Genomic DNA, 27,858 nt, shown 5'->3' with positions numbered 1-27,858 from the left:
CCTACGCCCTTGGTTTCTTTTTCCCTTGACAGCTCGTGGCCCCGCCCACCCCAGCCCTGACCGGCCCCTGGCGGAACTACAGCCCCCATGATGCAGCGCGAGTCCCGAAAGTACGTCATCGGTTTGGGAAGCCCTGGCGATGAATAAGAGCGCCGAGGCGCCTCTCTTGGAGCTGAGCCACCTGACCCCTGACCCATAAGGGTTAGTAGGGTGGAACTCACTGAGCTCGGAGTCCACCGACTCACGGGGACCAGAACGGCGAACCTGCGACGGCTAGTGACGCGCTCGTCCTCCCTCCTCCTTTCGCCTCTGCTGGGAGTGGCGCTCGTTGGTGACGTCGGGGGTATGATGGCCGCTGGGAGGCTAGGAAGGTGAAGGTGAGAGGGCGAGTGTGTCGGGTGGTGGGGCCCTACCCGGCCCTACAGGGCGAGTCCTGGATACCCCAGCGTGGGCCGGTGGGACGCCGGGTTCCCGAAGGCTCAGGATCCGGGCCAGCGGGCGTCCCCACGCTCCCGCTTCGCCGCCGGGCCCTCCGCGGCCCTTGGAGGAGGGGGCGGGACTCGGGGTTCGGGACTTGGGGGTGGGGTCTCCAGAGGCTTCTTGTCACTCCCCCGCCTTCCCGCTTTCTCACCCTTCCCCGCTAGATTCTATTCTTGCCCTTTCCCCATTTCTTGTCCAGTTCTCTATATTTGCCAGCATTTATTCAGCACATGATAGGTGCCCATATTCATCATCGTAGGCGCCTCAGTTTGGGCACTTACTGCCCTGGCAGTTGTCGCTTTACTTGTTTGGCTTGTGGATGGACGGTAAGCTCCGTTGAGGGCAGGGGCTGTTTTTTATCCATCGCTAACTGTAGCGCCTAGCACGCACGCACACATATATGCACACACATGCGTGCACACACGTGCACACACACACACAAGGCAGACAGAAAATATACATAATTAACTGCTTGGGTGCTTGAAGCCAAAACTACCCATTCCCATTTCCATCTGTTGTGAGCTTTGATTGCCCTGTTTCTTTAATTTCTCTATCTGTTCTCTTTCTCTCCTCCCAGAAAGGGCTCTGACTGTCACCCTTGCCATCCCCAAGAGTGAGGTGAGCCCCCTCCACATAACTGAAAACAAGTGAGGCTTGCAGTCAATGGGAGGGAGGCCATATCTCAGTTCCAAGCTTGGCTTCTTAACTCGCAGTTCATAAATCTTTAAATATTCCAAGCCTGTCTTTGCACTGTGGAATTGAGAGTCAAGTAAGACATTTTACAGCATCTGACAGATCGAGGCCTTCAGTAAGTTCCACTTCTCTGTCTCAACTCCACCTTCCCGTCTCTGGTCCTCAGTGCCACAGCCCTCAAGCCTAGTCCTTGAACTGGTTCTGCCCTCTCCTGTGGTCCCTCTGGATGTGCTTTTACCAGAGTCCCAGCACATGGCTGAACACATGTTTGTGCACACCCAGGCTTGGCCCCGAACCCGTGGGTTGTTTTTCCCCAGGGCACTTCCTCACCTACCACCCCAGTACCGCAGTGAGTAAACCTCCCTCAGGGATGAGTTTGTTTGGCTTTTTAAACCTAACTAGACTTGTTTGGCACCCTTTTTTTCCCCTGCCAGCTGACTTGTCCCTTTGCTTTTCTAGTAACTCGGAACTGGCGGAGTCGTTCAGTAGCCATCTTCAACCTGAGACAGGAGGGAGGAGAACTCAAATTCTTTTCCTCTTTTTGACCCAGCCCGTGTTCATGATGCCTACGCTGTGAAAGTCTCTCACCATCGGAAAAGTAAGTGGTAGCCGAGACATCTGGCACCCTGGAATTGTGTGGAGTGGAAAGGGGTGTACTCTGCTGGCCATCTAGCGCCGAATCTCTTGGACAGGGGTCTCTTGAACAGAGCTGGATTTTTCCAACCTGTGTTGGAAAAACTGTCTCCTTTCACATGATTTTACTGGTTGCCAAGAAAGCCCGTTTAAAGATTGACAGTTAAGAAAATGGCTGGGATCTGGGCTGCCTGAAGAGCGAGTCTCTGTCTCCCTCATTTGTTCTCTGCTGTGCTGGCTCCTCTGTCCCCGTCTCTGCCTGCCGGAAGCTGGGTCACTGGCTCCTTATCACAGTTCTTCTAAGAGTCTCCTCTGCCTCTTTACTGTGTATACTCTTTTGTTTCAATTTCTCAGCTTTTCCTCTGTTCCAGTTATACCAGCAGACGATCTGTGGATCCATTTTATTTTCCCTGCTAGGAGTCGCTGTGCATGAAACTGGGTAAGGAGGTGGTGTGGACTCAGGGACTGTGCTTGGGATCCAAACACACCTTGGAGTGAATTTTGCGGCTGCTGTCCCTGCACCCACGGCACCTAATCCTCCTCCACTAATAGCCCAGGTTGAGGCTGAGCTTTTCAGTACCTGCAAGTGCTAGTAGCATTTTAGAATTGGTTTTAGTTTAGTATCTGTTACTACTATGCCCCCAGCAGTTTTTTGTCATGGGAGAAGGCGACTACTAGGATGAATGAGGCTTTTCCCAAAGTATGATCCTTCTCCTGTTATGTAGAAGTTTTCTTCAGATAAGTTTGTGAAATGCATCATTAAATACAGTTAAGTGAGAGTCGTTACAGCAAGCCTTCCTTCCCAAAGTCTTAGTTGTGCTTGTGTGCTAGAGTGCAGGGGGAGACTGTAGAATGTGGTGTTTTACAAATTGATTCTACTGTGGAGTCCTGTGTGTATGGAACATTGGCTGCATTAGAGTTCTGTGGACCGGACTTTGGAAAATGCTAGTGTTAACTCTCTGAAACCATGACCTCAGAAAGCGCTTTGAGGCAGTCGCAATAGCTTGATGGGTGCCACTTGGTGGATAGCTGATACTGGAGCTTGACTCTGGCCCAGCTACGCCTAGGGGACTGGCTCTGCATGTCTGCTGTGAGCCCTGTGGTGAAGTAGGGGATATCGGGGCTTTCCAGAGGAGGATCAGGAACCAGCTGCTTCCTCTGACTCTGAAAGCCTAGGAAGCCAGCTGGTGGAATCCCAAGATAGTGGGACCCAGTCTTGGAGTGTGTGTGTATTTGCAACTGTGGTCCATTTGTGCACATATGTATGCCAAGCTCACTCTTTGGAAGGATTACATCCTGGAATCTGATAGATTTGATCAACTCTCTTGACTCATTGAACTCTAAATACTAAGAAACAGATGCTTTGCCAAAGGCTGCTTTTTAAGAGAAAAGTAAATACACGTATCCCAGGTTTAGAAGGGTAGGAAGGTAATTTCCTTTAGGGGCACTCACTAACTCAAACCATGTCTCTCACAGCTGTGGAGGAGGAAAGTAGAAATGGAAATAGGTCACTGCTCTGTATCAGAGGCTGGCTTTCTAGAAGCTCACAAATTAGATGGTGAGAAAGTGAAAAATCCTGAAAGTCTGGTAAGGTTGCATGGGCTCCATGCAGATGTCAAGGAAGGCTTCATGGAGGAGGTGACACTAGAGTTGGGTCTAGAAGGACAGGAGGCGTAGGCCAAATGGGTGAACAAGGGCAGAGAATTCCAGGCTGAAAGCAGCATGTGTAACACAAACATAGACTCTCAACTCAGGCATGAATAAGGGCAGAGAAATTAGTTTGGAAGGGTTGGTGGTAGGGTGCACCTGGGAGGTTCAGGCATGCAGCTACAGGCTGGGGAACATGAAAGCAGGGCAGCCCCTGGACAGGCTGCCGTCTGAGCAGACCAGGTGACCTTGGAGCACTCAGCTTTAACTCACGTGCATGCTGTTGAATCTTGCACTTACTGAACACTAACGCCTCTGGAGTCATATCCTTTGGGCTTGCAAAGAATGAGCAGAACTTGAAAGCGCCTGTTCCTAAAAGCCCCACTGATATCTGGGAACTTGCTGCCTGCAAGCAAGTCACTTCTGGGGCGGGGCACTACTGAGCCTCACCCCTGAGCAGACCTGTGCCTCGATCCCTGTGGTAGCCATGGGTTGGCTGTGGGCGTGCTGGTGGTGGAATTGCGTCTGCTCACCCCTGAAGGCTGCCTGTTCCAGGGGGAGTCCTGTGATCTTGCTGGTAGAGTTTATTACTGTTGCTGTTTGATAGTATGTAAATCTACCTTTGAGCTTGTGCCGTGTCATCTTTCATCTTCTCATGGACTCTGCGTGATATCTCGTTTGTACACATGACAACTCCAAGGCTCTGAGGTTTAAACAGCCCAGAAACAGCACAATCACGATTTGAACCCAGCTCTCTCTGATTCCAGAATCTCATCTGCAGCGCCAGCTACCTTGTGAGACCCTGTTCTCCTTCTGGTGACTTTCCTCTTCTGCTTACGTGTATCCCCTATGTCTCTAAGAGTCTTTCCTGCTGGGCCACAGGAAGCGTGATAGCAGTGTACTCTCCTTTTCTGCTTTGGAGGAGCCAGAGGTATTTTCTTCCCCTTCTCGGAGCGATGCTGTCTTTCTTGTATTTCTTAATTCTGTTTATTTATTTTTGGCTGTGCTGGGTCTTTGCTGTGTAATAGCTTTCCTCTGGTTGCAGGGAGCTACTCTCTAGTTGTGGCGCTTGGGCTTCTCATTACTGTGGCTTCTCTTGTTGCAGAGCACAGGCTCTAGGGCTCAAGGGCTTCAGCTGTTGCAGCTCCTGGGCTCTGGCTCAGTAGTTGTGGAGCACGGGCTTAGTTGCTTCTCAGCATGTTGGATCTTCCAGAACCAGGGATAGAACCCTGTCTCCTGCATTGGCCAGTGGATTCTTTACTGCTGAGCCACCAGGGAAGCTCCATCTGCTGTCTTTCTTCCCTTTTTTTTTTTTTGTTCGACAATTATTTGTTTATTTGGCTGCGTCAGGTCTTAGTTGCAGCAGTGGGATCTTGGGTGTGTCATTCAGGATCCTTCGTTGCAGCGCTGGGACTCTCTAGTTGCGACCTGTGGGCTGAGTTGCTCTGTGGCACATGGGGTCAAAGTTCCCCAACCAGAATTGAATGTGCGTCCCCTGCATTGCAAGACAGATTCTTAACCACTGGACCACCAGGGAAGTCCCTATCTTTCTTACTCATGCCCTTGATAGTAGGCGCCATGCTAAGAAAATCTCACAGCTGTGGTATATTCCTAAGGAGGAAGGCAGAAATGAACACACAGTCACTTCTCTCATTTCTCCAGAAATCTTGAACATTGAAAAGTAACTTGTAGGTTTAGATAAAACATGTGGGTTCCCATTTCCCTGTGGGTCTCTTTCTCCTCACTCTTTGGGATGGTTAGTTCCTAAGGGCCGGTTTTCAGTTATTAGGAATGTTTGGTTTTTTTTTTTCTGCTTCTCAGGAGCTGGTTCAGCATGCTTTGGCAGTTTCTCTGTAGGTTCACTCCTGGACAGTACCCTGTCATCTCCCAGATAGAGTGCATGCCAGGTCAGGTGGAGAGCAGGTGGCGCTGTGATTAGGGTGGCAGGGGAGGGAGGGACCGACAGGGAAGTGCTGAGTGTTGAGGAGGGCATATCCAGGCGTACACAGCTGTGCACACCGCCCTTTATCCTTGAAAAGTCCTTTTTCCTGGGACTTGCCAGGGTTTTGAGGGCTCTGCTGAAGAAATGGTGCTGTGCGTGGTGGGGACTCTGAGGAACTTTCGTTCAGGGACTGCCAGCTGCAACTGGGGACCAGCCTCCCTAGTCTGTCTGCCTCTTTTGACTTTGAGTAAAGATCTCTAGGACTCTGGAGTTAAGCCTCATGGCCCCTAACTTGTTATTGCCATGTGAAAAAACCAAAACTAGGCCACAAAGATGTGCATGTGACCGGACTGAGTAAGGGCAAAAGAGCTACCACACAAAAACAGACTGGGGTGATAAGCAGCTGTTAACAGTGCCTGTTGTAGAACTGTGAGGTTGTGGACTTTTCCCCTTTTAGTTCCCACGTTTTCTACAGTAGACACATTTATAAGGAAAAGATAACAGTAAACATTTATAAGTATAAATTGTAGAAGTAGACCACGTTCATTTGAGGATCAGCCCTCCTTGCCATCCTCCCCACTGGCAACCAAAGATAAGAATAAAAACAAAGAAACAAAACCTGATAGGATTTAGGGCCATCAGTGCTGGGCAGCAGAGTGGCCAAGGAGGGGGGTGGAAGTGCCTGACCTTGAGCATCACTTTGCTTTCACTGCTCTGAGTGTTCAGTGCCTTTTCTCAGTGGGTGATGTATAGAAAATAAGTGTGATTTCTGTCATTCTTTTCTGGCTAAGACTCAGAGGAGGACATCTCTGTATGTTACCTTGTGGTTCCCCCATCTTTCTCTCTGAGGTGGGTGAGGCAGGCCTGTCCTTGTTCACCCAGCAGGGAACAACCAGAACTGGACCCGAGGTCCGGGCCCTGGGTGCCCACACTGATAGGAAGATGGGCCCAGGCGGTCCCTTCCTGGTTTTGAGATGCAGGCTCTGATCTCACTGGCCGCAATCTGGTCCTTGAGGGCCCGTGTTCTGGACGCTCGCATTCTTCTGCACCCCAGCAAAAGGTCCCTGGGTTCGCTCACATGTCTTCTCTCTCATAGCGCGATGTCCCTGCTCTTCTCTCGATGCAACTCCATTGTCACAGTCAAGAAGGATAAGAGACACATGGCTGAAGTGAATGCTTCCCCGCTCAAGCACTTTGTCACCGCCAAGAAGAAGATCAATGGCATTTTCGAGCAGCTGGGGGCCTACATCCAGGAGAGCGCCACCTTCCTGGAAGGTGAGACGGGCACCCTGCTCAGCCAAGCCCACTCCTGTCAGCCTTAGTATATAGGGGGCAGAATTGGGGACAGGGAGGTACAGCCCTGCCCTTGACAAGCTCACACCCAGGTGGGTTGTCACCTCAGTGGTACTCTGCTCCTGGAATCACGTGAAACTGGGCTCCAGGGAGACTGGGCCAGGGAAACACAGGACCCATCCTTGAGAATTCTACAGATTCTGCTCCACTTAATCATACAGTATCCTCACCTGAGGGACAAGCAGACTGAGGTTCTGAGAGTCAGTTGATACCGTGGAAGTGACACAGTGGACTGTAGCTAGGCGTCTCTTAACTCCAAAGTCCAGGTGTTTTCCTTGGCCCAGCCTGGCTGCCATCAGTCCCCCACCCTGTGTCTGGGTGTTGGTTGTTCCTGATCAGGGTGTTCTCTCTCTGATATTTTTAGATACCAGGACTTTGAATAAGAAACTTGCATCACCAGCACCTTTTACTCTAGTTACTAATTTGAGCCCAACCTTAATCCTCTGTCAGCAGAGAAGGACTGGTTCCCAAGGCCCCACTCAGTCTGAGCACCAACTCCAGCTACTGTCTTCTCAGACTCCCTGCCTAGAAGGCACACTTTGGCTCCAGGCCCTGGGGTTATCAGTGAACAGCCAGGAGCTGAATCTTCCTTGGCCTTGGTTTCCTCATCTGTGACAGAGGAGCTTAGGGGAGACCGGGGGTTTCCTAATTCTAGTCTGCAGAGCTCTAGAAGTTTAGTGGGAATTCCTCGGGGACACGCCACTCTCTGCTTGATGCCTTGCCCTGGAGCAGCTTGGCTTTTGGTTGGCTGACATGTCAGGCTGCTCCTTTAGGCTCCCTCTAAAGAAAGGAAGTAGTCCCAGTACTGGGGTCTGAACATTCGTCCCTCTGTGTTCATGTGTTGGAATCCTCAGGCCCAGTGTGATGGTGTCAGGAGGCGGGGCCTTGGGGAGGGGTTATGTCATGAGGGTGGAGCCCTTGTAAGTGAGATTAGTGCTCTTATCAAAGAGACCCCATAAAGCTCCCTCGCCTCTTCTGCCACATGAGGATATGACTAGAAGCCTCCCACCTGGAAGAGGGCCCTCACTTCACCAGGCTCGCACCCTGATCCAAGGCTTCCAGCCACCAGCACTGCGAGCAACACACTTCTGTTGTGTCTAAGCCTCCCAGTCGTCGTGTTTTGTAAGAGCAACCTGAACAGACTAAGCAGGGACTCTTCATGCCCTGCCCTTAGCATGGTGCTTAATGCAGGAAAGGTGTTCCCAGAGAATTTGTTCAGTTTAAAGATCTGAATTTCAAGGGTGAAGGATTGGTAGTTGAAATGATTCCCGTCTAGCATCTGTTTAGCAGTAGTTCTGGTGTGCAGAGATGGGACAGACCAGGCCGCTGTCCCCTCCGGAGCCAAGACTAACCCTCTGTGATGCTCTGACTCACTCCCATGGTTCTATGGAGGAACACGTGGTTCATAATGAAGATGTTTGTGCAATGGCATCAGGAGTGGGTGTTTTGATTTCTCTTTTTGTGAAAACAGGAGGCTTCTCCTACTGATGGGCCTCCAGGGAGAGAAAAGCACTGGGGTGATCCTGAGATGTATTTGGGATTGTCCCGGCCAAGGGAGGGGAAGGCTACTGCCTGGGACTGTTCTCTAAAGAGCAGTAGCAAGAGCTTGTCAGCTGATGGCTTTTTCTTTAAAATTTTCTTTCTCCAATCACAGGCTGGAGAGCCAGCTTCCTCTGGGGCACATTCCAAAAGCCACACCCATGTGCCCACTTAAGGGAAGAATGTCGATGGTCTGAGAGGGGTTACCAGTGGGCGTGGGGAGGCCGCGTTGGCACCAGCTACAGGGGACACTCACTGGGCGGCTCTGAAATGCACTTGTCGTGCTCTGGGTGCCATGGGCATGTTCTCAGGGCTGGAACCTGTCAGCCCAGTGGTTCACAAGTGCCTTAGTCTGTTTGGGTGGCTGTAACAGAAATACCATAGACTGGGTGGCTTGTAAACAACACAAATTTATTTCTCACAGTTTGGGGAGGCTGGAAAGCCCAAGACCAAGATTTGGTGTCTGGTGAGGGCTGGCTTCCAGCTCTCACATAGCAGCTCATGTAATCACATAGCAGAAGGGGCTGGCTACTTCTCAGATTTTCCTTTCTAAGGACACTAACCCCAGGCATGAGGCTCCGTACAGTTGACCCTCAAATAACATGAGTTTCAATTGCACAGATCCACTTATGCATGGTTTTCTTCCCAGAGTAAGTACTGCAGTAGTACACAATCCATGGTTGAATCCGTGGATGCAGACTGTGGATACAGAAGGGCGTGCATACAGAAGCTGACTAAATTAAATGCTGATTTTTGTTCGGAGGATTGGCACCCCCAACCCCCGTGTTGTTCAAGGGTCAGCTGTACCATCACACTGTCATCACACGGGGCACATAAACATTCAGTCCACTGCAGCCAGGGTGTGCTGAGGGGCGGACACCTGTCTGCAGTCCAGCCAGCTCAGGACCTCCCTGGCGCAAGTGCTGGATGGGAAGGGGACAGGGTCTTTCTCAGTTGCTCCCATCTGTTATAACATGTTATCCAGCCACGTGGCAAGGGCCTTGGGGAAAAGCAATGCAGTGATCTCAGGATCCATTCACTTAGCAAACACTGTGCACCTGCTGAATGTGGGATGTGGGGTCAGACAGCTAGGCCCTCACGTGGTAGGTGATGCACATAGGTGAGCGGGGCAGTTACCTGATGCTGAGACAAGGGCTAAGATGCAAGAAGTCCAGGGTGTTGCGGGGACGCAAGCCAGGAGGACCTGACTCAGGTTGGTGGGATCAGGTCAGGCTAAGTGAGAATGAGCCAGAGCACCCTGAGGTGGTGTGTTAGTTCTTTGGAGGGGTGGGGTGAGGAAGCACCAAGCGAAGCCTGGAGCGGTGGTGAATGTGGGCATATGGTGAGGCAGCATGCAAGGTAGAGGTGCCCGAGACCCAGCTGGAGCAGTGGGTGGGGCCAGGTCAGGCAGGGCCTTGGGAAGGTGCACAGTGACCCAGACTCAGCCCTGGCCCCGCTGTCTACTAGCTCTGATGGGCACATGACTCAGATTAAACGAGGCTGTGTTTGACCAGAGCAGTGCGTGGCATATACTGAGAACTTGATGAGTGTACGTTAAGTACAAATATATAAGTAAATGATGGCAGTCAACATTTGTGTCTTCATCAGATAGCTGCCCCATTCTTGGTACTTCGGTATTTTAATTCAGTTCTCCAGCCACATGAAGTAGGTGCTGTTGTTATCTCAGTTTTAAAGCTAAGGAAATTAAGACCCAGGAATGTTCATTTGCCTGAGGTCATAAACCCAGGAAGAGGTGAGAACCAACACTTGCACTGGAACCCAGCAGTCTTTATTGCACTGGGGCCCACAGGAGTCTGGACCTCCAGCTGGGGAACAGGGTCCTGCGGGGGTGGGTTCCGCCATCCAGACTGGGACTCTGGAACTCTGATGGTGGGCTGAACTGTTTTCAATCTGCACCTGCAGAAACCTACAGGAATGCAGAACTGGACCCAGTTACGACAGAAGAACAGGTTCTGGACGTCAAAGGTTACCTGTCCAAAGTGAGGGGCATCAGTGAGGTGCTGGCCCGGCGGCACATGAAGGTGGCTTTTTTCGGCCGGTGAGTCTCGAAGTCCTCATGCCTTCTTTCTTCCCAGCTGGGAGAGAGGGAGGCATGCTCTTTGTACTGGATCCGACCACCCCAAGGCAGGGAAGCAGGCAGCACACCATAGAATTTGGCGCTCTCCTTTTAATTTTTTTATATTTAGCAGTGGTAAAATAGACATAACAAAGTTTCCTATTGTAACCTTTCTTAAGTGTACAGTTCCGTTTTGTTAAACACATTCATATTGTTACGCAGCTGTCACCACCACCAGTCTGCAGAACTTCCCCTGGAAAACGGAAACGTACCCGTTAAGTAACATCTCCTGGTCCCTTCTCCCCCACCCGCTGTTAACCACCCCTCTGCTTTCTGTCTATGAATTTGCTGACTCTGGGAACCTCATATAAGTGAAATCACATCTTTTTGTGACTGGCGTATTTCAGTCAGTGTAATAGCCTCCAGAATCATCCACGTCATTACATTTGTCAGAATTCCCTCCCTTTTTAAGGCTGAACAATATTGCATTGCATGTATATTTCATATCTTGTTTATCCGTTCATCCCCAATGGACACTTGTTGCTTTCCCTTTCTGATGACTGTGGACAGTGCTGCTGTGAACAAATATCTATTTGAGACCCTGCTTTCACTTCTTTTGGATACATACCCGGAAGTGGAATTGCTGGACCAGATGATGATTCCGTTTTTGAGTTTTTGAGAAGCTGCCCACCATATGGTTTTCCATAGTGACTGTACCATTTTAATTCCCACCAGCCGTGCACAAGGGTTCCAGTTTTTCTGCATCCTTCCAATACTTATTCACTGTGTTTTTTTGACAGTAGCCATCCTAACGGGTGTGAGTTAGCAGCTGTTACAGTGTTGATTTGCTCCCCTAATGCTTAGTGATACTGAGCATCTTCTCATGTGTTTGTTGGCAACTTGTGTATCTTCCTTGGAGAAATATCTGTTCAGGTCCTTTGCCTACTTTTAAATTGGGTTGTTTGGGAGTTTTTGTAGTTGTTGTGTGATTTTTTTTGTTTGTTTTTCGAGTTGTAGGAATCCTGAATTTCCTTATCAGAGATATGATTTGTAAATGTTTTCTCCCATTTTGTCAGTTACTTTTCCACTCTATTGACTGTGTCCTGTGATGCACAGTTTTTTATTTTGAAATAGTCCAATTTATTTATACTTTTCTTTGTTTATACTTTTGACATCATATCTAAGAAACTGCCAATTCCAGCGTCATGAGGCTTTTCCCTCTATGTTTTCTTTTAAACGTATTATACTTTTAGCCCTCAGATACCTTTGTTATGCTTTGAGGTCAAGTAGGCACCTCTGGAATGTTTCCTACAGTGCCAGGGAATTGTTCTCCAGTTCTCAGTGGGCACTGGCTGGTGTCCTGCATAGTGAACTTGGTTCTGACATTCTACCAGGAGGTGACAGACCCTACAGGTTAAGAACTTGGTGCACAGATAGCCCACTTCAGATGCCATTCGGACACCTGTGCTTCTGATCGACTGGCTATAAATCAGAGGTTCCCACAACCTCCTCCTCGAGTTTAATCTGCTTGAGCAGCATTCACTTAGGTTTACTGGTTTGTTATAAAGGATTTTATGAGGGATACAGATGAAGAGGTGCACAGGGGGAGGTCTGGGAGGGTCCTGAGCAGGGGAACTCTGTCCCTGTGAAGCAGGGCACACTGCCTTCCACCCTGAAGCTCATCAGATCTCACTGTTCAAGAGATTGATGGGGCTTAATCTACAGCCCCCCTCCTTCCTTTTCCTGGAGGTTTAGTGGGTGGGGCTGAAAGTCCCAGCCCTCTCATCACTTGGTCCATCCTGAGGCTGTGTGGGCCCCACCTTAGTCGCCTCATGAGTGTAAACAGGTATGCTCAGTCGGAGCTCCTTATGAGTAACTAGGGACGCTCCTATCGCTCAGGAAATGCCAAGGAATTGCCAGGAACTGGGGACAAAGACCAAATGTATTTCTTCTTAAACCACAGCACCTTTGAAAAATTAAAACCCAATATAGGTTGCAAAAAGAGTCAGACACGATGGAGCAACTAAGCACAGCACAGGGGGATAAAAGGCCTCCGATAGGTTGGATGCTCTGCACACAGTGGTAGCCTGAGGAATAGGCACTCTGCCCCTCTGCCTGTCGTCACCTTGGGGTGTCCTTCAACCTTCTGGGCTGTTGTTTTTCATCTTCGCCTCAGAACTGTGGCCCTGGCTTTGGTGAGCTAGAGCTGATGAGTGTGTGGAGTGGAGCTGTTTTAAAGAAAAAGAAGGTAGAAAAGGGGGTGGCAGGCAGAATGCTACCATAGTCTACCCTGGAGCAGGCCCTTAGCTGGGGGTGATGGGTGGGGCTTCATGTTCAAGAGAAACCTGGTGCGAGAAAAGCAGCAAAATTGGCCTTCTGTAGAAAAACTTCGGGGTCATTCAGCTGAGGTCACTTAGACGGAGGAAGACACCCTGGGGTGAGTCAGTGGCTTCTGGTAGAAGAGGAGAAGTGGGTTAGTCTTCCGAGTCAGACAGGTGGTCTCCTGCATGATGCTGAGAGCCTCATGTTGAGGGGGCTCACTCAAGGGCAGGTAGTGTCTGCATGCTGGCATCACACCACAGGAGCCCCTTGTAGTTGCTTTGCCATGATGAACTGGGGCACGTCACATGCACAGGCCACCAGGGTTGTCCATCCATTTTCATAGGCACAGAGCACCCACACTGCCTGTGTGGGCGCTGATGTCACTATAGAGGACAAGGCTTTGGACTTCCAGGCTGTCCCTTCTTAGTGACAACCTGCGATGCAGATGGCGGTAGCTTCACTGGGTTTCCTTGTAGGACGAGCAATGGGAAGAGCACCGTGATCAATGCCATGCTCTGGGACAAAGTGCTGCCCTCCGGGATCGGCCACACCACCAACTGCTTCCTGCGGGTGGAGGGCACAGATGGCCACGAGGCCTTCCTCCTCACGGAGGGCTCAGAGGAGAAGAGGAGTGTCAAGGTAAGGGGGCCCTGCCGGCCTGGCTTTCGGCCCTAGTCACACTGGTGGGTCGGGTCTTGGCTGAGACCAACCAGTGGGTCTGTTGGGCCAGGACCCAAGGTGCCTCTAAGGAGGGGCCAGTGTCCCTGTAGTGGAGTTTGGGAAGCCCTGTCCTAGTGTGGCTGTTTAGGGAATGTGAGAGCTTCAGGGAGGTTCTGGAGCCTGGAATTCATAGTCCTTGTGAATTTCTGGGCAGGCCTTTTCTCTTTGCAATGCAGAGTGTGTATGCCTTGTTCCTGGGGGTGTTGCCAGAGAGTGATCCCTGCATTTGCTCTGTGATTCTGATGTTTAAGCTCAGGGCTCGCATGCTTTCATTTTTCTGAGAGCCAGCTGCACTTTGGGTTGGGACCAGATGCTCGTTTTGGTTCATAAAGAATTAATTAATGCAGAGCAGCATCCAAGAAAGAACCTTAACGGAGGAGTTAAGGATGGTTGGTTCTTGCTAGCAGCTCCCAACTCTTGACTTTGTATGCATGAAATGAAAGAGGGGTAGCAGATTGGCCTGCGGTCCAGGCCACTGTCATGGGGCTAGGCTGCACTGGTCTCCAGCCTGGAGGCTCTTCCTTGACCCTGATTATCTTCTGCCTCCACCCCCATCAGACGGTGAACCAGCTGGCGCATGCCCTTCACCAGGACGAGCAGCTGCATGCCGGCAGCCTGGTGAGCGTGATGTGGCCCAACTCCAAGTGCCCGCTTCTCAAGGATGACCTGGTTCTGATGGACAGGTAAGAGGGCAAGTGCCTCCCCAGGAGGTGCAGACGGGGAGGGCCCCAGGTTTCCATTTCTGGGTCCTCCAGGCCAGTGTCCCCGAGGTCATGTTGCTCTGCTGAAGTATATTACTTTTTAAACCGGCTTAACCACATCTTCCAGCCTCGTGGATTTCCTTCAGGGTCTGGTTATTGTATCATCTTGGCAGGCATCAGGGCCCCAAAGATCTCCCAGTGATGGTCTGTGAAGAGGGATAGGAAGGATGCTTGAAACTGGGGAAGGTTCTCGGCCTCAGCCCAATGTTAGTATGTTTATTGGAGGAGGGGGTGGAGCTTGTTCTTGATGAGGTCCCTGTTGTGTTTTATTTTTCTCAAGGCAACACTTTGCTCCTGCTTTGTGGACAGGCTATAACTATACCAAGAAATTTGGTATGAGGGTGCTTGCTGGACTCAGATAAATGTAGCACTTCACCTTAATTGTATACCAGCAAAGTGAAATGCAGGGGCTTCCTATTGGTAAAGAACCTGCCTGCCTGTGTGGGAGATGCAGGTTTGACCCCTGGGTTGGGAAGATCGCCTGGAGGAGGGCCTGGCAACCTACTCCAGTATTCTTGCCTAGAGAATCCCATGGACAGAGGAGCCTGGCAGGCTACAGTTAGTCCATGGCGTCACAAAGAGTCGGACACAACTGAAGCGGCTTAGCATGCACACGTGCATGCACAAAGTCAAATTCAGATCTTTAGGTTTTCATATCAGTGATAGATGCATATGACAAAAACCACATTTTCAGAGAGTCTGGAAGGAGGATGAGATAAAAAATCAGAATCCCTCCAATAAGGGCGATTTCCCTCTCCTCTGTAGCTTTCTCTTCCTTTGCCTGCTGCCTCAGGTCTGTTCAGAGCAGGAAGAATAGGGCCCCGGGTCTGATGATGGTTTACCCCTGTCACCTCCAGCCCTGGCATCGATGTCACCACAGAACTGGACAGCTGGATTGACAAGTTTTGCCTGGACGCCGACGTGTTCGTGCTGGTGGCCAACTCGGAGTCCACCCTGATGCAGACGGTAACCCATCCTCTGCCTTTCCCCACACTCCCAAGATCCAGCCAAGCGGGTGGGCCAGCAGGGCCTTGGCTGGCACAGCCCGTCCTTCACTGAGGTCTTTCCCCTCATCCAGGAAAAGCAATTCTTCCACAAGGTGAGCGAGCGCCTGTCCCGCCCAAACATCTTCATCCTGAACAACCGCTGGGACGCATCTGCCTCGGAGCCTGAGTACATGGAGGAGGTGGGCACCTCTTTTACTCAGCAACTTGGGGAATGCCACCCTGTACGTCTACCTAGACTCTCTGCGTGCTCTCCTTGGTCGCGTCCCTGAATGAATTTCATCACTAAAGTTGTCCCATGAGGTGTTTGGGGTCATTGTGGGACCGTTTCACTTTTCCCATTCACTTCCCCGGACCCCTCTCCTCTTTTTTTTTTTTTTTTTTGGAATGTAACTGCTTTACAGTGTTTTGTTAGTTTCTATTGTACAGCAGAGTGGATCAGCTGTAGTATATGTGTATCCCCTTCCCCTCTAATCTTCAGAAGGCTTTTCTCCGTGCTGAGAGGCCTCCACACCACATTGGCCGAGCCCTTCCTTGGGACCAGGGCTCTCCTTAGTTCTTGAAGAATGAGTCAGAGGCGTAGCTTTGAAAGGCATCCAGGAAAGAAGCTTAAAAGAAGAGCAAAGAATAACTGGTTCTTACAGCTCAGAATGCTTTACTTTTTATGGGTAACATGAAAGAAAAAGGAGTCACAGGTGCTATGGGATGATGATCAAGTGTGTAGTCAGCAGATGCTGGGCAGTGTGACTGATAAACTCCCTAACATACCCTAACTAACCCAGGTAAATCCTAACCTGTGGGCTGGGTGTAATAGATGGAGTTGTGCAGAGGATGAGATCTGTTCACCTTGAGTAAAGGCCTGGTATGTGGAAGGTGTCCACCGGAGGCTGTTATCACTTTGAAGTTCCCGCAGTGGAGCCCTAGGGCTTCAGACGAGGGATTTTTGGGTGGCACCCTCTCATTCAATAAACAAGGCCAGGGAGGACTCAGCTTGTCAGTACAGAGTCCAGGTGTGGGTTTCTGTGTTTTGTTTTGTTTTTTTAATATATTTCAAATTAGGGGGAAATTGTTTTACAATGTTGTATTGGTTTCTGCTGTACGACAACAAAGTCAGCCATTATCATACATATATCAACTCCCTCTTGAGCCTTCCTCCCTGCCCCCTCACAGGTGTGGGTTTCTTGACCCCCAGCTTCCTTTCCTTCTGGGGCACCAAAGGGAGACTTTTGTAGGCTCTTAACAAGGCAGTCTGGGACATGTGTAAACATTTCTGCTTGTTGATGCCTCAGGTGTCTTGGACAGGCTACACCCCAAGGAACCCTGTGACTTGGGATTTGGGGGGCCCGGTGGCTGGAGGACAGATGGTGGGAAATGATCACTGCTTGTGTGTTGATACCTTCTGAATCCTGAGCCGTGTGACTAGATTACCTGTACTCTTAGAAAAGAGGCCACCGGGGGCCATGGGCTCCCTCAGGAAGGCCCCCTCACGCCCCACCTGGTCATATAATACCTGTCTGCTTGGGCTCCAGGTGCGGCGGCAGCACATGGAGCGCTGCACCAGCTTCCTGGTGGACGAGCTGGGCGTGGTGGATCGGGGCCAGGCTGGAGACCGCATCTTCTTCGTGTCCGCCAAGGAGGTGCTCAACGCCAGGATCCAGAAGGCCCAGGGCATGCCCGAAGGAGGTGATGATGGAACCAGCTTCTTGCTTTTCCCTGACGCTTGAGACACTGGGTCTTGTGCTAAGTCAGCCGGTAGAAATCGTTGTGAGAATGAGGTGGTGAGAGGAACCCTGGGTGAGAAGCTCTTGGCTGCCTGAGTTCTCTCTGGACTAATGTGGTGCACTTCTCCTAGGGGGCGCTCTTGCAGAAGGCTTTCAAGTGAGGATGTTTGAGTTTCAGAATTTTGAGAGGAGATTTGAGGTGAGCATGAGCCTTTGATCCTGTTGTCTGGAGATTCTGTGCCTCCTTGGCGCTCCCTGGCCATGTCCCTGGCAGTTGAATGCCAGAGCCTGGCTCTTGGCTGGTGGCTTCTGCCTCCCTTGGCACCTCTTGTCTGTTCCAGGAGTGCATCTCCCAGTCGGCCGTGAAGACCAAGTTTGAGCAGCACACGGTCCGGGCCAAGCAGATCGCGGAGGCCGTCCGCCTCATCATGGACTCTCTGCACATCGCAGCGCAGGAGCAGCGGTAAGAGCCCGGGAGCAGACAGGCAGAGGGAGCGTAGCCATGACTGCCTCACCCTCATCTGAGGCCGGGCCCAGGGCCAGAGCTCAGCCAGCAGAGCAGGGTCTCACAGTTTCCACCAGACCACGTTCAAGCCACGAGGAGCAGCCAGTGAGGAGGTTGTGGGGCGTCTGTCTGTCCCACCAGGTCTGTGCAGTGAGCTTCCCTGAAAGTCTGAGCTGCCAGCCTTGGTCCAGTGCTACGCTGAGCACTGTAGCCATTCTCAGGGCCAGAAACAGAAAGCACTTCTTCAAAATACCTTTTTTGGGGACTACCCTGGTGGTCCACTGGTTAGGACTCCGAGCTTCCACTGCAGCAGATGCAGGTTCGATCCCTGGGCAGGGAATTCAGATCCCACATGCTGTGCAGCATGGTCAAAAACACATTAAAAAGAGAATTAAAAGATACTCTTTTTTGAGAGATTAAAATACATGAGAAAGTACAAAGAATAATATACCTTGTTTCCATTGCAGTTGATAATATTTGTTTTATTGTCAGAATATAACAAATAAAACACAGAAAAAAACTGTTGAATACTCTTTGATTCTTCAGTCCCTGCCCCAGTGTCCCTCTGCCTGATCCTCAGAGGTAACTGCCGTCATGAATTTGGTGTGTAGTCCTGTCATTCATTAAAAAGTACTTTTTATGTAAATCCTAAAGAATGCAGTGTTGCTCTGCATGTGTTTCAGATGTACAGGTACGGGAGCGTGCAACACCTGGCTTCACTTTTCACTTAGCGTTGTTTTTATCCTTTGTCCTTGTTGATACCTATAGTTGGAGGATAGGAGTTTTCGTTGAGATAGAGCAGTTCTTAGTTTCCTGTAGATTGATCTTTAGATTTCATTATTTCACTGTTGGAGACCCTGCTGCTATGGACACGAATTTTTGTGTCCCCTGGTGTGCATCTGCTAGAGACTAGCATTAATTTGTGGAGGTGGAGTGTTCCATCTTGGGGTGTATGCATTTCAGCTTTACCCAGTTTTACCCGTGGCTTTCTGAAACATCCGGCCCTGTCTGTGGTCCCACCAGCAGTATATGTTGGAACGCCCATTCCCCGACCCTGATCCGTACTTCAGACTTGGTGATTTGGGCCAGGCTTCTGGGTATTGTTGTACCTCTTTTTCTCTTTTCTTTGTTTACTAGTGGACTTTTTTCTGTATGAATGGCAGAACTTGTGCTAACGTTCCTGAAAAAGCACCCTCCCCTGTCTGTCACCACCACATCCTCCAAATTCAGAAAACTTAAGAGCGAGTTGTTGGCACTGTCTCTCCCTCCTGCCTGGGAATGGGAAGAGCAGGCCCCCAGGGGTGTGCGTGGAATGCCAGGATCACAGCCGGGGCCCACACAGATTTCCGGCGCCCCCTCTTTTCCTTGGCTTAGTTGGGTAACCAGGGCTCTTTTTCTCAGGGTCTACTGCCTGGAAACGCGTGAAGAGCGGCAGGAGCGGCTGAGGTTTATTGACAAGCAGCTGGAGCTCTTGGCGCAAGACTACAAACTGAGAATTAAGCAGATTACAGAGGAAGTCGAGAGGCAGGTGAGAAGTGGAGGAGGAAGGACACTGGGGAGATTTGGACCCCGAGTAGAGGCCAAGCACTCAAAAAGTGAAAACACAGACATCCTTTTCCTTGGGGGGCTTCTCAGCCTTCCAGGAGAAAGCCATAGCCCTGATTGAACAACGTCGTGCTTCCTGGGGTTTGCTGTTCCATCGTGCGACCCTGGGCAAGTCCTCCTCCACAACTTAGATGAGTTTCGGTCAGCCAATCTCTAATACCCCTGAATTCAAAAGCTTTAACCCTGTAGACCATCTGTGGACACTGCACGTGTGCAGGGAGGCAGATCCAGTCTCCTAGAGCCTGTTAGACTCTCCTGGTGCTGTGGAGTTAAACCACATTCCCTCGGGTCACTCAACAGCACACTTTTTTGGCTGTAGGTGTCGACTGCAATGGCCGAGGAGATCCGGCGCCTCTCTGTGTTGGTGGACGAGTATCAGATGGACTTCCACCCTTCCCCCGTGGTCCTCAAGGTTTACAAGAATGTGAGTCATTATGTGGCAGGTGCTCTGGGCAGGGGCTCCCCATATTTCCTGTTGGCTATGGATGGAGTCACCGAGAGACAGGGATTCAGTCTGAGTCAGGGCCTCTCAGCCACTTGAGCCCCAGGCTTCACTCCACCTGCCTACCACTGTCACCTGCTGGGCCTTGGCTGACCAGCCTCTGCCTTGCTCTGGGCTCCCTGGAGGGAACACTGGCAGAAGGTGCCGCTTCCTTTCCCCTCTCTTCTGGCTGCAGGAACTGCACCGCCACATAGAGGAAGGACTGGGCCGAAACATGTCAGACCGCTGCTCCACGGCCATCACCAGCTCCCTGCAAACCATGCAGCAGGAAATGATGGGTCAGTGCTGCAGGGGCTCAGGACTGGGGCTCTGGGCTGCCCAAGATCACTTTCAGGCCAGCCTGCAGAACTAATGACCTTTCCTTATCTGTCCTCTTTTGTGATGAGTCAGCTCCATATCTTGAGATTCTGGGCATGTGTTGTGAGTTCATTCCATGCATAGACTAGGGGTGAGCAGGGGAGGGGGCGTCTTGTGTTACCACATGGGACTAGCGGAGGCTGAGAGCTTGGCCTACTCCTTAAATCCACATATTAGTGGGTATGGAGCCTCAATCTGCCTACCCCACCCACATGCCGGCTCATCTGGGCCTGGTTTCTGGGTTGCGCTGCCAGCATCCTTGCCCGTGGCAGGTGTGGTGAGGCTCAGCACTGGCGAGGCACAGGGCTGAGCTGCTCTGCTTGCTCCCCACCTCTGTACCCAACAGACGGCTTGAAACCCCTCCTTCCTGCGTCTGTGCGGAGTCAAATGGACATGCTGGTCCCTCGGCAGTGTTTCTCCCTCAGCTACGACCTCAACTGTGACAAGCTGTGTGCCGACTTTCAGGAGGACATTGAATTTCACTTTTCCCTTGGGTGGACTATGCTGGTGAACCGGTTCCTGGGCCCCAAGAACAGCCGCCGGGCCTTGATGGGCTACAGTGACCAGGCAAGCGGAGTCCCTCCCCCTTGGGCATTGAGGGAGGCTAGTCTGCGCCCTGGGCACCCAAGCCGTTCTGAACGGGGCTCCTGGAGGTCATGGCTGTGGCATGTGGGCCACCACTACAGTCAGGTTCTGCCACACATCAACCTAGTTTTATCATAGGCACTAATATTTGTGAAAAAGCAAGCTGTATTTTTTTATTAAGCTTATAACTATGTAATTATTAAATCTAGATGACCTATCTGTCCAGATACCACCGTTTTCACGTTTAGATGTTCACCCTCATCTCTGTACCTCTGGAGGTATCACCTGGGCTGCTCTTGGGCCACGTCCCAGGCTTGGGGACCTAAGCTGAGGCCTTCCAGGGTGGCCGCAGCTCATGATCTCTGATATCCATGGTGTTTACCTTTGGGCTGGCAGGTCTGTTAGGAAGCCGAAATCCTTGTCTGCTACATGTGGAGCTCATTTTCTATTTCGGAATTTGAAGTCATGGCCCCTGTCCCTGTTCTGGACTCTTGGCCCTGAGGGTTCCTGAGGGTTTCACGGAATGAGAGATTTGCTGCCTTCTTCTTAGCACCCCCCTGTTTCTCTCCACAGGTGCAGCGGCCCATGCCCCTGACCCCGGCCAACCCCAGCATGCCCCCACTGCCCCAGGGCTCCCTCACGCAAGAGGAGCTCATGGTTTCCATGGTCACTGGCCTGGCCTCTCTGACGTCCAGGACCTCCATGGGCATTCTCGTTGTTGGAGGAGTGGTCAGTGACAAGCCCAGCACGGGAAGGGTGGGGGCAGGTGGGTGGGACCGAGGGGCAATCTGGTGGCGGTCCCTGCATCAGCCCGGCACTTTACATCATGATGACTTTTTGCTGTGATATCAGGAGCCATGCAACCTTAGCCCTGAAACGTACATTTCTGGACGGAAGTCTCATTCAACATAAGGTGACAGTGAGGTTCCCATTTTACAGAAAAAAATCTGCAGTTGGCTTGCCAAGGATACGCAGCTTGGATTTGAGCTCTGGCCCCATATGACTCCAAGGCCATGTTCTTTCCCCTGTAGGGCTAGTCCTGTGGGTAGGGAAGTAACCTGAGAAATGGACAAACCTGGGTTCTAGAGAGGTGGGCATGACCAGGAGTTTCTCATTTGTAAGTGAGGAAACAGCAGAACTTGCAAGGGCTTGAGCCAGAAAGAGGCCAGGTTGGGCTGTGAACCCTCATCTTGCCAGCTGTGGTTTTATGGCCCTTCTCTTCTGCCCAGAGGCCTGAGGTCACAGGCTGCCTTCTTGATAACTGGGGTACTCCCCACGTCTTGACCCAAGACACGCTGCAGCCAGAGTGACTTGTGCCTTGAATTTTCTTGATGATGTGGGCACGTGCTCTCTGCGATGGTCATTTGAGTTGTAGAGTGGTGACAGAATGTAGCTGACAAAGCTGCCAGGAGCTGGCTTCTCAGCTTGGAAGGCCAGGGTAGGTTGGAGCTAAGGCCCCGCCCTGTTGGCCTATAGGCAGTTCCTACTCTGGTTCTTTTTTTGGTAGATGGTAACCTGGCAGAGGGTCATTAGCTTAGAAGCTGACACTTGACAGTTATGTAACCCTCTTACAATCGGTGTCTCATTTTATCCAAACCACCCTGGGAACTGGGTGGAAGCCATCATTCCTATTTTGAGAGGAAACGGGTGTAAGTAGACTTGCCGTGGGTCACACAGCCAGGATGGCAGACAGCACTGGAGCCTCTGTTTCTGGCTCCAAGTCCCTGCTCTTTGACTCTAACTGTGCTGCCTTGCGCCAAAGTGTTACAGAGCAGCTCAAAAGAAGCTATCTGCTAAGGACCGGTACTCAGAACTCCACTTGTCATCAGTGTCTGGAGAAGGAAATGGCAACCCATCCTGGTATTCTTGCCTGGAGAATCCCAGGGACAGAGGAGCCTAGTAGGCTGCCGTCTGTGGGGTCGCACAGAGTCGGACACGACTGAAGCGGCTCAGCATCATCATCAGTGTCACCAGAATGGAATGTCCCTTCGGAGGACTCTAGCTTAAGATGTTTGTGTGCCTGGATCTATGCCTCTTGTGCTCACAACCATAGCGGTGGCCCCGCCACCTTTGCACAAGTCATGTTGTGTGGGCCACACTCCGTTTCCCTCATTTTCCATAGAGACAATCCCTGCCCTTGTGGTCTTAGTGGGGCCCAAGAAGATGTTGAGAGGAGTGTTCTGAGTAGAGGCACATAGGCCTTTTGATGCTCCTGGGAAAGTCCTGGCAGCAACAGGCTAAGAATCTGGGTGGTGGGACGGCAGAGGGCTGCACCCACTGACCGCTGTGCCCCGGCAGGTGTGGAAGGCCGTGGGCTGGCGACTCATTGCCCTCTCCCTTGGCCTCTATGGCCTCCTGTACATCTACGAGCGTCTAACCTGGACCACCAAGGCCAAAGAGAGGGCCTTCAAGCGCCAGTTTGTGGAGTACGCCAGCGAGAAGCTGCAGCTCATCATCAGCTATACCGGCTCCAACTGCAGCCACCAGGTCCAGCAGTGAGTGTCCCCGTCAGCCCGAGGGGCCGGTGCTGCCTCCCGTGGTGCCCTCCTACCCTGACCTGGAGACCACTGGGCCCTGAGCGCTGTCCGACTCTGGCCATCAGCTGTGCAGTGACAACATGGAGGTTGAGAGTGGGAGAGGAGCCTCTGGGGACACCGTATGTCCAGGGCTGGGACCAAGTAGGCCTCTGGTCCCCCAGGAAGGAAGTCGGCAATACGAAGGGCATTACTTGTGGCATCTTTAGCGGGTTACCTTGAAGGACTTATGTTGTGGGCATAGCTTTGATGTTCTAAGCCACAGCCAAGTCTTCATGGCATATCTTTGGGCAGGTGGGAATGGTTGCTTCTAGGTGGTGGTGACGAAGGTGCTGGCTGCCTGCTTTTTATTGCTACGTGGCAGGCCCTCTGTTAGGCATTTTGCACCTAATACTTCATTTTCCCCCCAAACACTTTGAAGTCGTTGTTCTTATTGACACTTTCTTTTTCAAAATGAGGAGATTGAGATTTAAGAGGAGTCATGTGTCTCCTGTGGGCTTCCCAGATGGCACTAGTGATAAAGAACTCATCTGCCAATGCAGGAGATGCAAGAGATGTGGGTTTGATCCCTGGGTTGGGAAGATCCCCTGGAGAAGGGCATGGCAACCCACTCCAGTGTTCTTGCCTGGGAAATCCCGTGGACAGAGGAGCCTGGCAGGCTACAGTCTGTGAGGTTGCAGAGTCTGAGACGACTGAGCAGCTGGAAACACACAAACCTGGCTCTTGCACTCGACTGATCAGCAGCAGAACTGGGATCTGAATCCTGGTCTCTTGTGTCCAGGTCAGGGTGTCCTGCCCTGTGCTCCTGGTTCTCGCACTATGGTAATGCTGGTATTTGTGGTGGTTGTGATGTCCACGGTCTCAGCAGGAGGTGGGGCAGATGCTGCCAAAGCAGGATAGGTGGTGGCCAGCGCAGGTGACTGGCAGGCTAGTGGCTGCCCTGCCCTGAGTCTGGTTTACCCTCGACACAGCCTGGTTGATCCTGAATCTCTCCCCCTTCAGGGAACTGTCTGGGACTTTTGCTCATTTGTGTCAGCAAGTTGACGTCACCCGGGAGAACCTGGAGCAGGAAATCGCCGCCATGAACCAGAAAATCGAGGTTCTTGATTCACTTCAGAGCAAAGCCAAACTGCTCAGGTGAGGTGGCAGCAGAGGAGGCCCACCTGTGAGGTTACAGCTCACAGGCACGTCCTTAACTACGGTGTCTCAGCCACTTGATATGTGCTGTCCAGATCTTCAACATCCCTGCAGGGGCCTGTCATCACCTTCACTTTATAAAAAGGAAAACTGAGGCCCGGAGAGGTGTTGAGTAACCTATCTGGGATCCCACGGTAGGTGGTTAAGCCGGGAGTAGAAGGATCCAGCCTGCTGGGCACCAGTACCCTCTGAGCCTCCTCACGTTACTTGTCCTCTGTTGTCAGCAGGAACACTGGGCTAGACCCACCTCTCACTGCCACCATTTCTCTGTGAGCCCAGGGATGGTGGCCTATCGAAACGCATGCCCACAGGGGAGCCAGCCAGCTCCCCTCTGGGTTTTAGGCGGAGGCAGGCTTTCTGCCATGAGGGGCAGGAAGATAGCGCAGAGGCAGCTGGAGCGCGTGGCTGGCCGAGCCTGGCTCAGAACCCAGGTCTGCATAGAGTCTCCATTGAAAGTCAGAGCTTCGGGCAGCAGGTTGCTGGAGAGAGGATGGGTCCCCGGAGTCAGGAGTGCTGGCTTCTGGTCCCGGCCCTCACATTCAGGCAAATCTCTGAGCTTCCCCGAGTCTCATTGCTTTTATCTGTAAGATGGAGTGAGATTTCACGACACAGCCACAGAGCTGCGTGCACAAGTGCTCTGTAGAGTCCTTGGCCGCTCAGGCCCAGATAACATCAGCACATGGGGACTCGGGGCTTCCTGCCCTGCCCTGACGTCAGCACAGAGTGGGGCTGCATCCAAGGGCGTCCATGGGCCTTTCCCTCCCTTCAGCGCAGATGTGCACTCCCACCTACTGCCCAGGGACACCTATTTTCTGGAGATACACCGCTCATCCCCAGGGGAAATCTCACGAGGCGTGGGTCTTGGGGATGGGCGTCTCTGCTGTGCATCACCTGCAGGGACAGGGTAAACCCAACAAGGACTGCCCCTTGCTGACAGGCAGAACACGGTGTTCCCAACAGTTTGGGAACTTGCCGGTGGGCCCAGAGTGAAGCCAACACGGGGCTTAAGGGTCAGAAAAACCCGAGTTTATTTCCACCACCAATGAGTCGTGTGACCGTGGGAAGTTATTTAACCTCTCTGGGCCTCATTTTCCTCATCTGTGAAGCGGAGGTTACTAGAGGAATAAAAGTCAGGCGTCCGGTAGCACAGCGCTTGGCAGGTGACGCCACGGCTAGTTATCAGCTCTTGCCGCTACAAAGTAACCTTTTCTCTGTAGGAATAAAGCCGGCTGGTTGGACAGCGAACTCAACATGTTCACCCACCAGTACCTGCAGCCCAGCAGATAGTGGGCACCCAGAGCCGGAGCCCCTGTGGGGAGGACAGTGCTGCAAGCACGGGGGGCCTCCCACCACCAGGCCTGCGTGCAGCTCCTGTCCACTGCCGCCACCATGAGAACAAAAGCACCGACTGTCTCCTACCATCTTGAACCCCGAAGCGCTAGTTATTTTCCCCTCCTTTGCCTGCTATTGCAGGAAGACCTTCCAACTTGTGCCCCTAAAGGAGACTTTTTTTTTTAATGAGTCTGGACAGCACGGTACTGGGGAGTTCGGTCTTGTCTTTGCTTTGTCATGCTCTCTTGATTGAGAAGCTGCTGATTGATTGCTTGATGAGCTCTTGGCATTGGCCAGTGTTGCAGAAGGCCTTGTTGGGCCTTTATCAGGCAGATACCGCCCCCTCCTCTGGCCAACGCTTGACATGGACCCCCGCACACTTGCCTCCCATGTACCCCAGCTCCTGCACACCTGCCCACCTCGCGCCCCAGCTCCCCTGCAGAGAAAGGCTGCCTTTGTGGGGAGGCTGCATTTTCTTCCCAGTTTGCACTGGGAATGATTCCAAGAGTCCCAGGAGGCTGTGGCTTTTGTGTCAGTGTGGTTCTTTGGCTTTTGTGCTTCGGTCTGTTTGCAGAGACTTCCAGACCAGCCTTTCTGCAGTGGCAGTGGGCTGAGTGTGGCTTGGGTTTTAGGCAGAGGCAGGCTTTCTGACATGAGGGGCAGGAAGATAGCGCAGAGGCAGCTAGAGCACGTGGCTGGGAGGGAGGTGGTGTGTGGAAGCTGTGTCCTTCGGTCTGTGCTGTCTTGGGCAGCCAGTGCCACGTTGGGGAGAGACTTGCCTCCCTTCTCGTTGTGTCCCTTGTTCTCCTTTCGGTCCTTAGCCTCGTAGTCTGGCTTCTTATTGTTGAAAGGTGGTTTGGTCCAGATCGTTAAAGGATGTGGTAGAAGGAAAGATGGTGGACAGTGGGGACCTTGGTGGCAGGCTGAGGGAGTGGACCCCACCCAGGATGGCTGAAGGATCAGTAGTTGGCACAAAACAGGGCCTTCTGTTTGACCTCACTCTGGGAGGGGCTCATGGGGTCTGAGAGCCCACCCTACCAGCTTGAGGTTCCACAAGAAACATGTTCCCACTCCTCACCCCTCCCTGGCTCAAACCGCCCTTGGCCACCAGACCTCTGGATGAAGTCTCTTGTGGCAGCCATGCTGCACATGGCCAGCAGGCAGCGCAGGGAACCCAGCACCCAGCCTCCCACCCTTCCTGACCCTGGAGCCTCCACATGACACACGGGGCCTCACGTTGATCTTGAGAAATGTTTCCTGTATTGAGTGTGGGGATTGTTACTGGTCACAGTGGGGGCAGGTTCCTGTCTCCATGATGTTAACCGTCTGGGGCAGGCAGCCTTCAGGTGACAGCCTTTGCCGGGCAGGTCAGAGAGCTTCCTAGAAGCCAGCAGTACTGCTCTCCCAGAAAGAGGCAAGCTCAGGCAGAGCAGTGGGGCCTGTCCTGCCCTTCTGAGTCCGCCTCTGACTTCAGGGAAACGGCTCAGTGGCCTCTGCTCGCTGGCGGATATCATGCAGTTGGCGTGCTCTCCAGGTTCCCACTGGTCCTTCAAACCCTCAGTCTACTCTGGTGTGTGGAACAAAGTGATGGACTTAGCCAAGGTTGTTGTGCAGCAGAGGATGGCCATGCTTTTTGCCAGACCCAGGTGGTGGTCACCTCACAGTATGTCTGGAGAAATCAGCATTGCACAATTTCAATGAATTTTGTGCTTTGGGGTGGGGGGGCGGAATTATTTAAAATAACTAAACATGAATTTTTTTTAATGTATCCCCTGGGATTTTGAGCTTCTTATACAACAAATAAAATTGAGTTTATACCACTGAGGGCGAGACTCTGAAAGAATTGTGGCAAAAAGCACTTTAATTTAATGCTGCTAACTTTGTTCTGTTCTCTGTCTATGTTCATTTGCTGGAGTGCGAGACGTGCTTGACACAGTGAGTTCTTTCTCTGATGTATTTAAGGTGATAAATTTGCCTGAATTACTCCTGTATCAGTGCTGATAATATTGGACACTAAAATAAAACCTAGTTGGAAACCCTTTGTGTTTGTGTGTCTCCTCAGTTTATTCTTATGCAAACTCTCTCTGACATGAGAAAGTCTACAGGCTGTATTTTGAAATGATCTTAACTTTACTTAGGGGAAGTTCCCACTGTAACCTGCCTGTGGGTTCCTCCTGACTCTTGGAAGGAATCTGATGCTCTCAGAAGAACAAAAGGCGTAACTGATCTTTAAGAACCAGGAAATCTAGAGTGATTTCTCTACAGATTTCACCATAACTCTAAACCATTCATTTTTCACTTAAAAAGTAATGACTCAGACTGGTCCACCCTAGTTTGCCTTCTGAGAAT

General features: G+C 51.6%; 1 protein-coding gene across 8 annotated transcripts; it reads left to right on the top strand.

Annotated features, from left to right (window-relative positions):
• MFN2 (mitofusin 2) lies at positions 265-27,551 on the top strand. Of its 8 annotated transcripts, none has more exons than XM_018060329.1 (21): positions 265-377; positions 1,633-1,771; positions 2,161-2,245; positions 4,221-4,384; positions 6,492-6,670; positions 10,211-10,346; positions 13,163-13,325; positions 13,965-14,089; positions 15,025-15,133; positions 15,246-15,353; positions 16,701-16,854; positions 17,024-17,091; positions 17,234-17,355; positions 18,799-18,925; positions 19,322-19,426; positions 19,680-19,782; positions 20,208-20,428; positions 21,020-21,175; positions 22,745-22,941; positions 23,983-24,117; positions 25,395-27,551. In XM_018060329.1, exons 5-21 carry the CDS (start codon positions 6,496-6,498, stop codon positions 25,462-25,464), a joined length of 2,274 nt encoding a protein of 757 aa, XP_017915818.1. In that variant the 5' UTR covers positions 265-377; positions 1,633-1,771; positions 2,161-2,245; positions 4,221-4,384; positions 6,492-6,495; the 3' UTR covers positions 25,465-27,551. The 8 variants fall into 8 exon arrangements, with proteins under 8 accessions (XP_017915818.1, XP_017915819.1, XP_005690724.2 ...); XM_018060332.1 differs by having other exon boundaries at positions 298-377; positions 1,724-1,771; XM_018060330.1 differs by lacking the exon at positions 4,221-4,384 and having other exon boundaries at positions 25,395-27,330.

The sequence above is a fragment of the Capra hircus genome, chromosome 16 (genome assembly GCF_001704415.2).
Source record: "Capra hircus breed San Clemente chromosome 16, ASM170441v1, whole genome shotgun sequence".
Taxonomy (NCBI): Eukaryota; Metazoa; Chordata; class Mammalia; order Artiodactyla; family Bovidae; genus Capra; species Capra hircus.
This window is presented reverse-complemented; position numbering and strand designations above follow the sequence as displayed.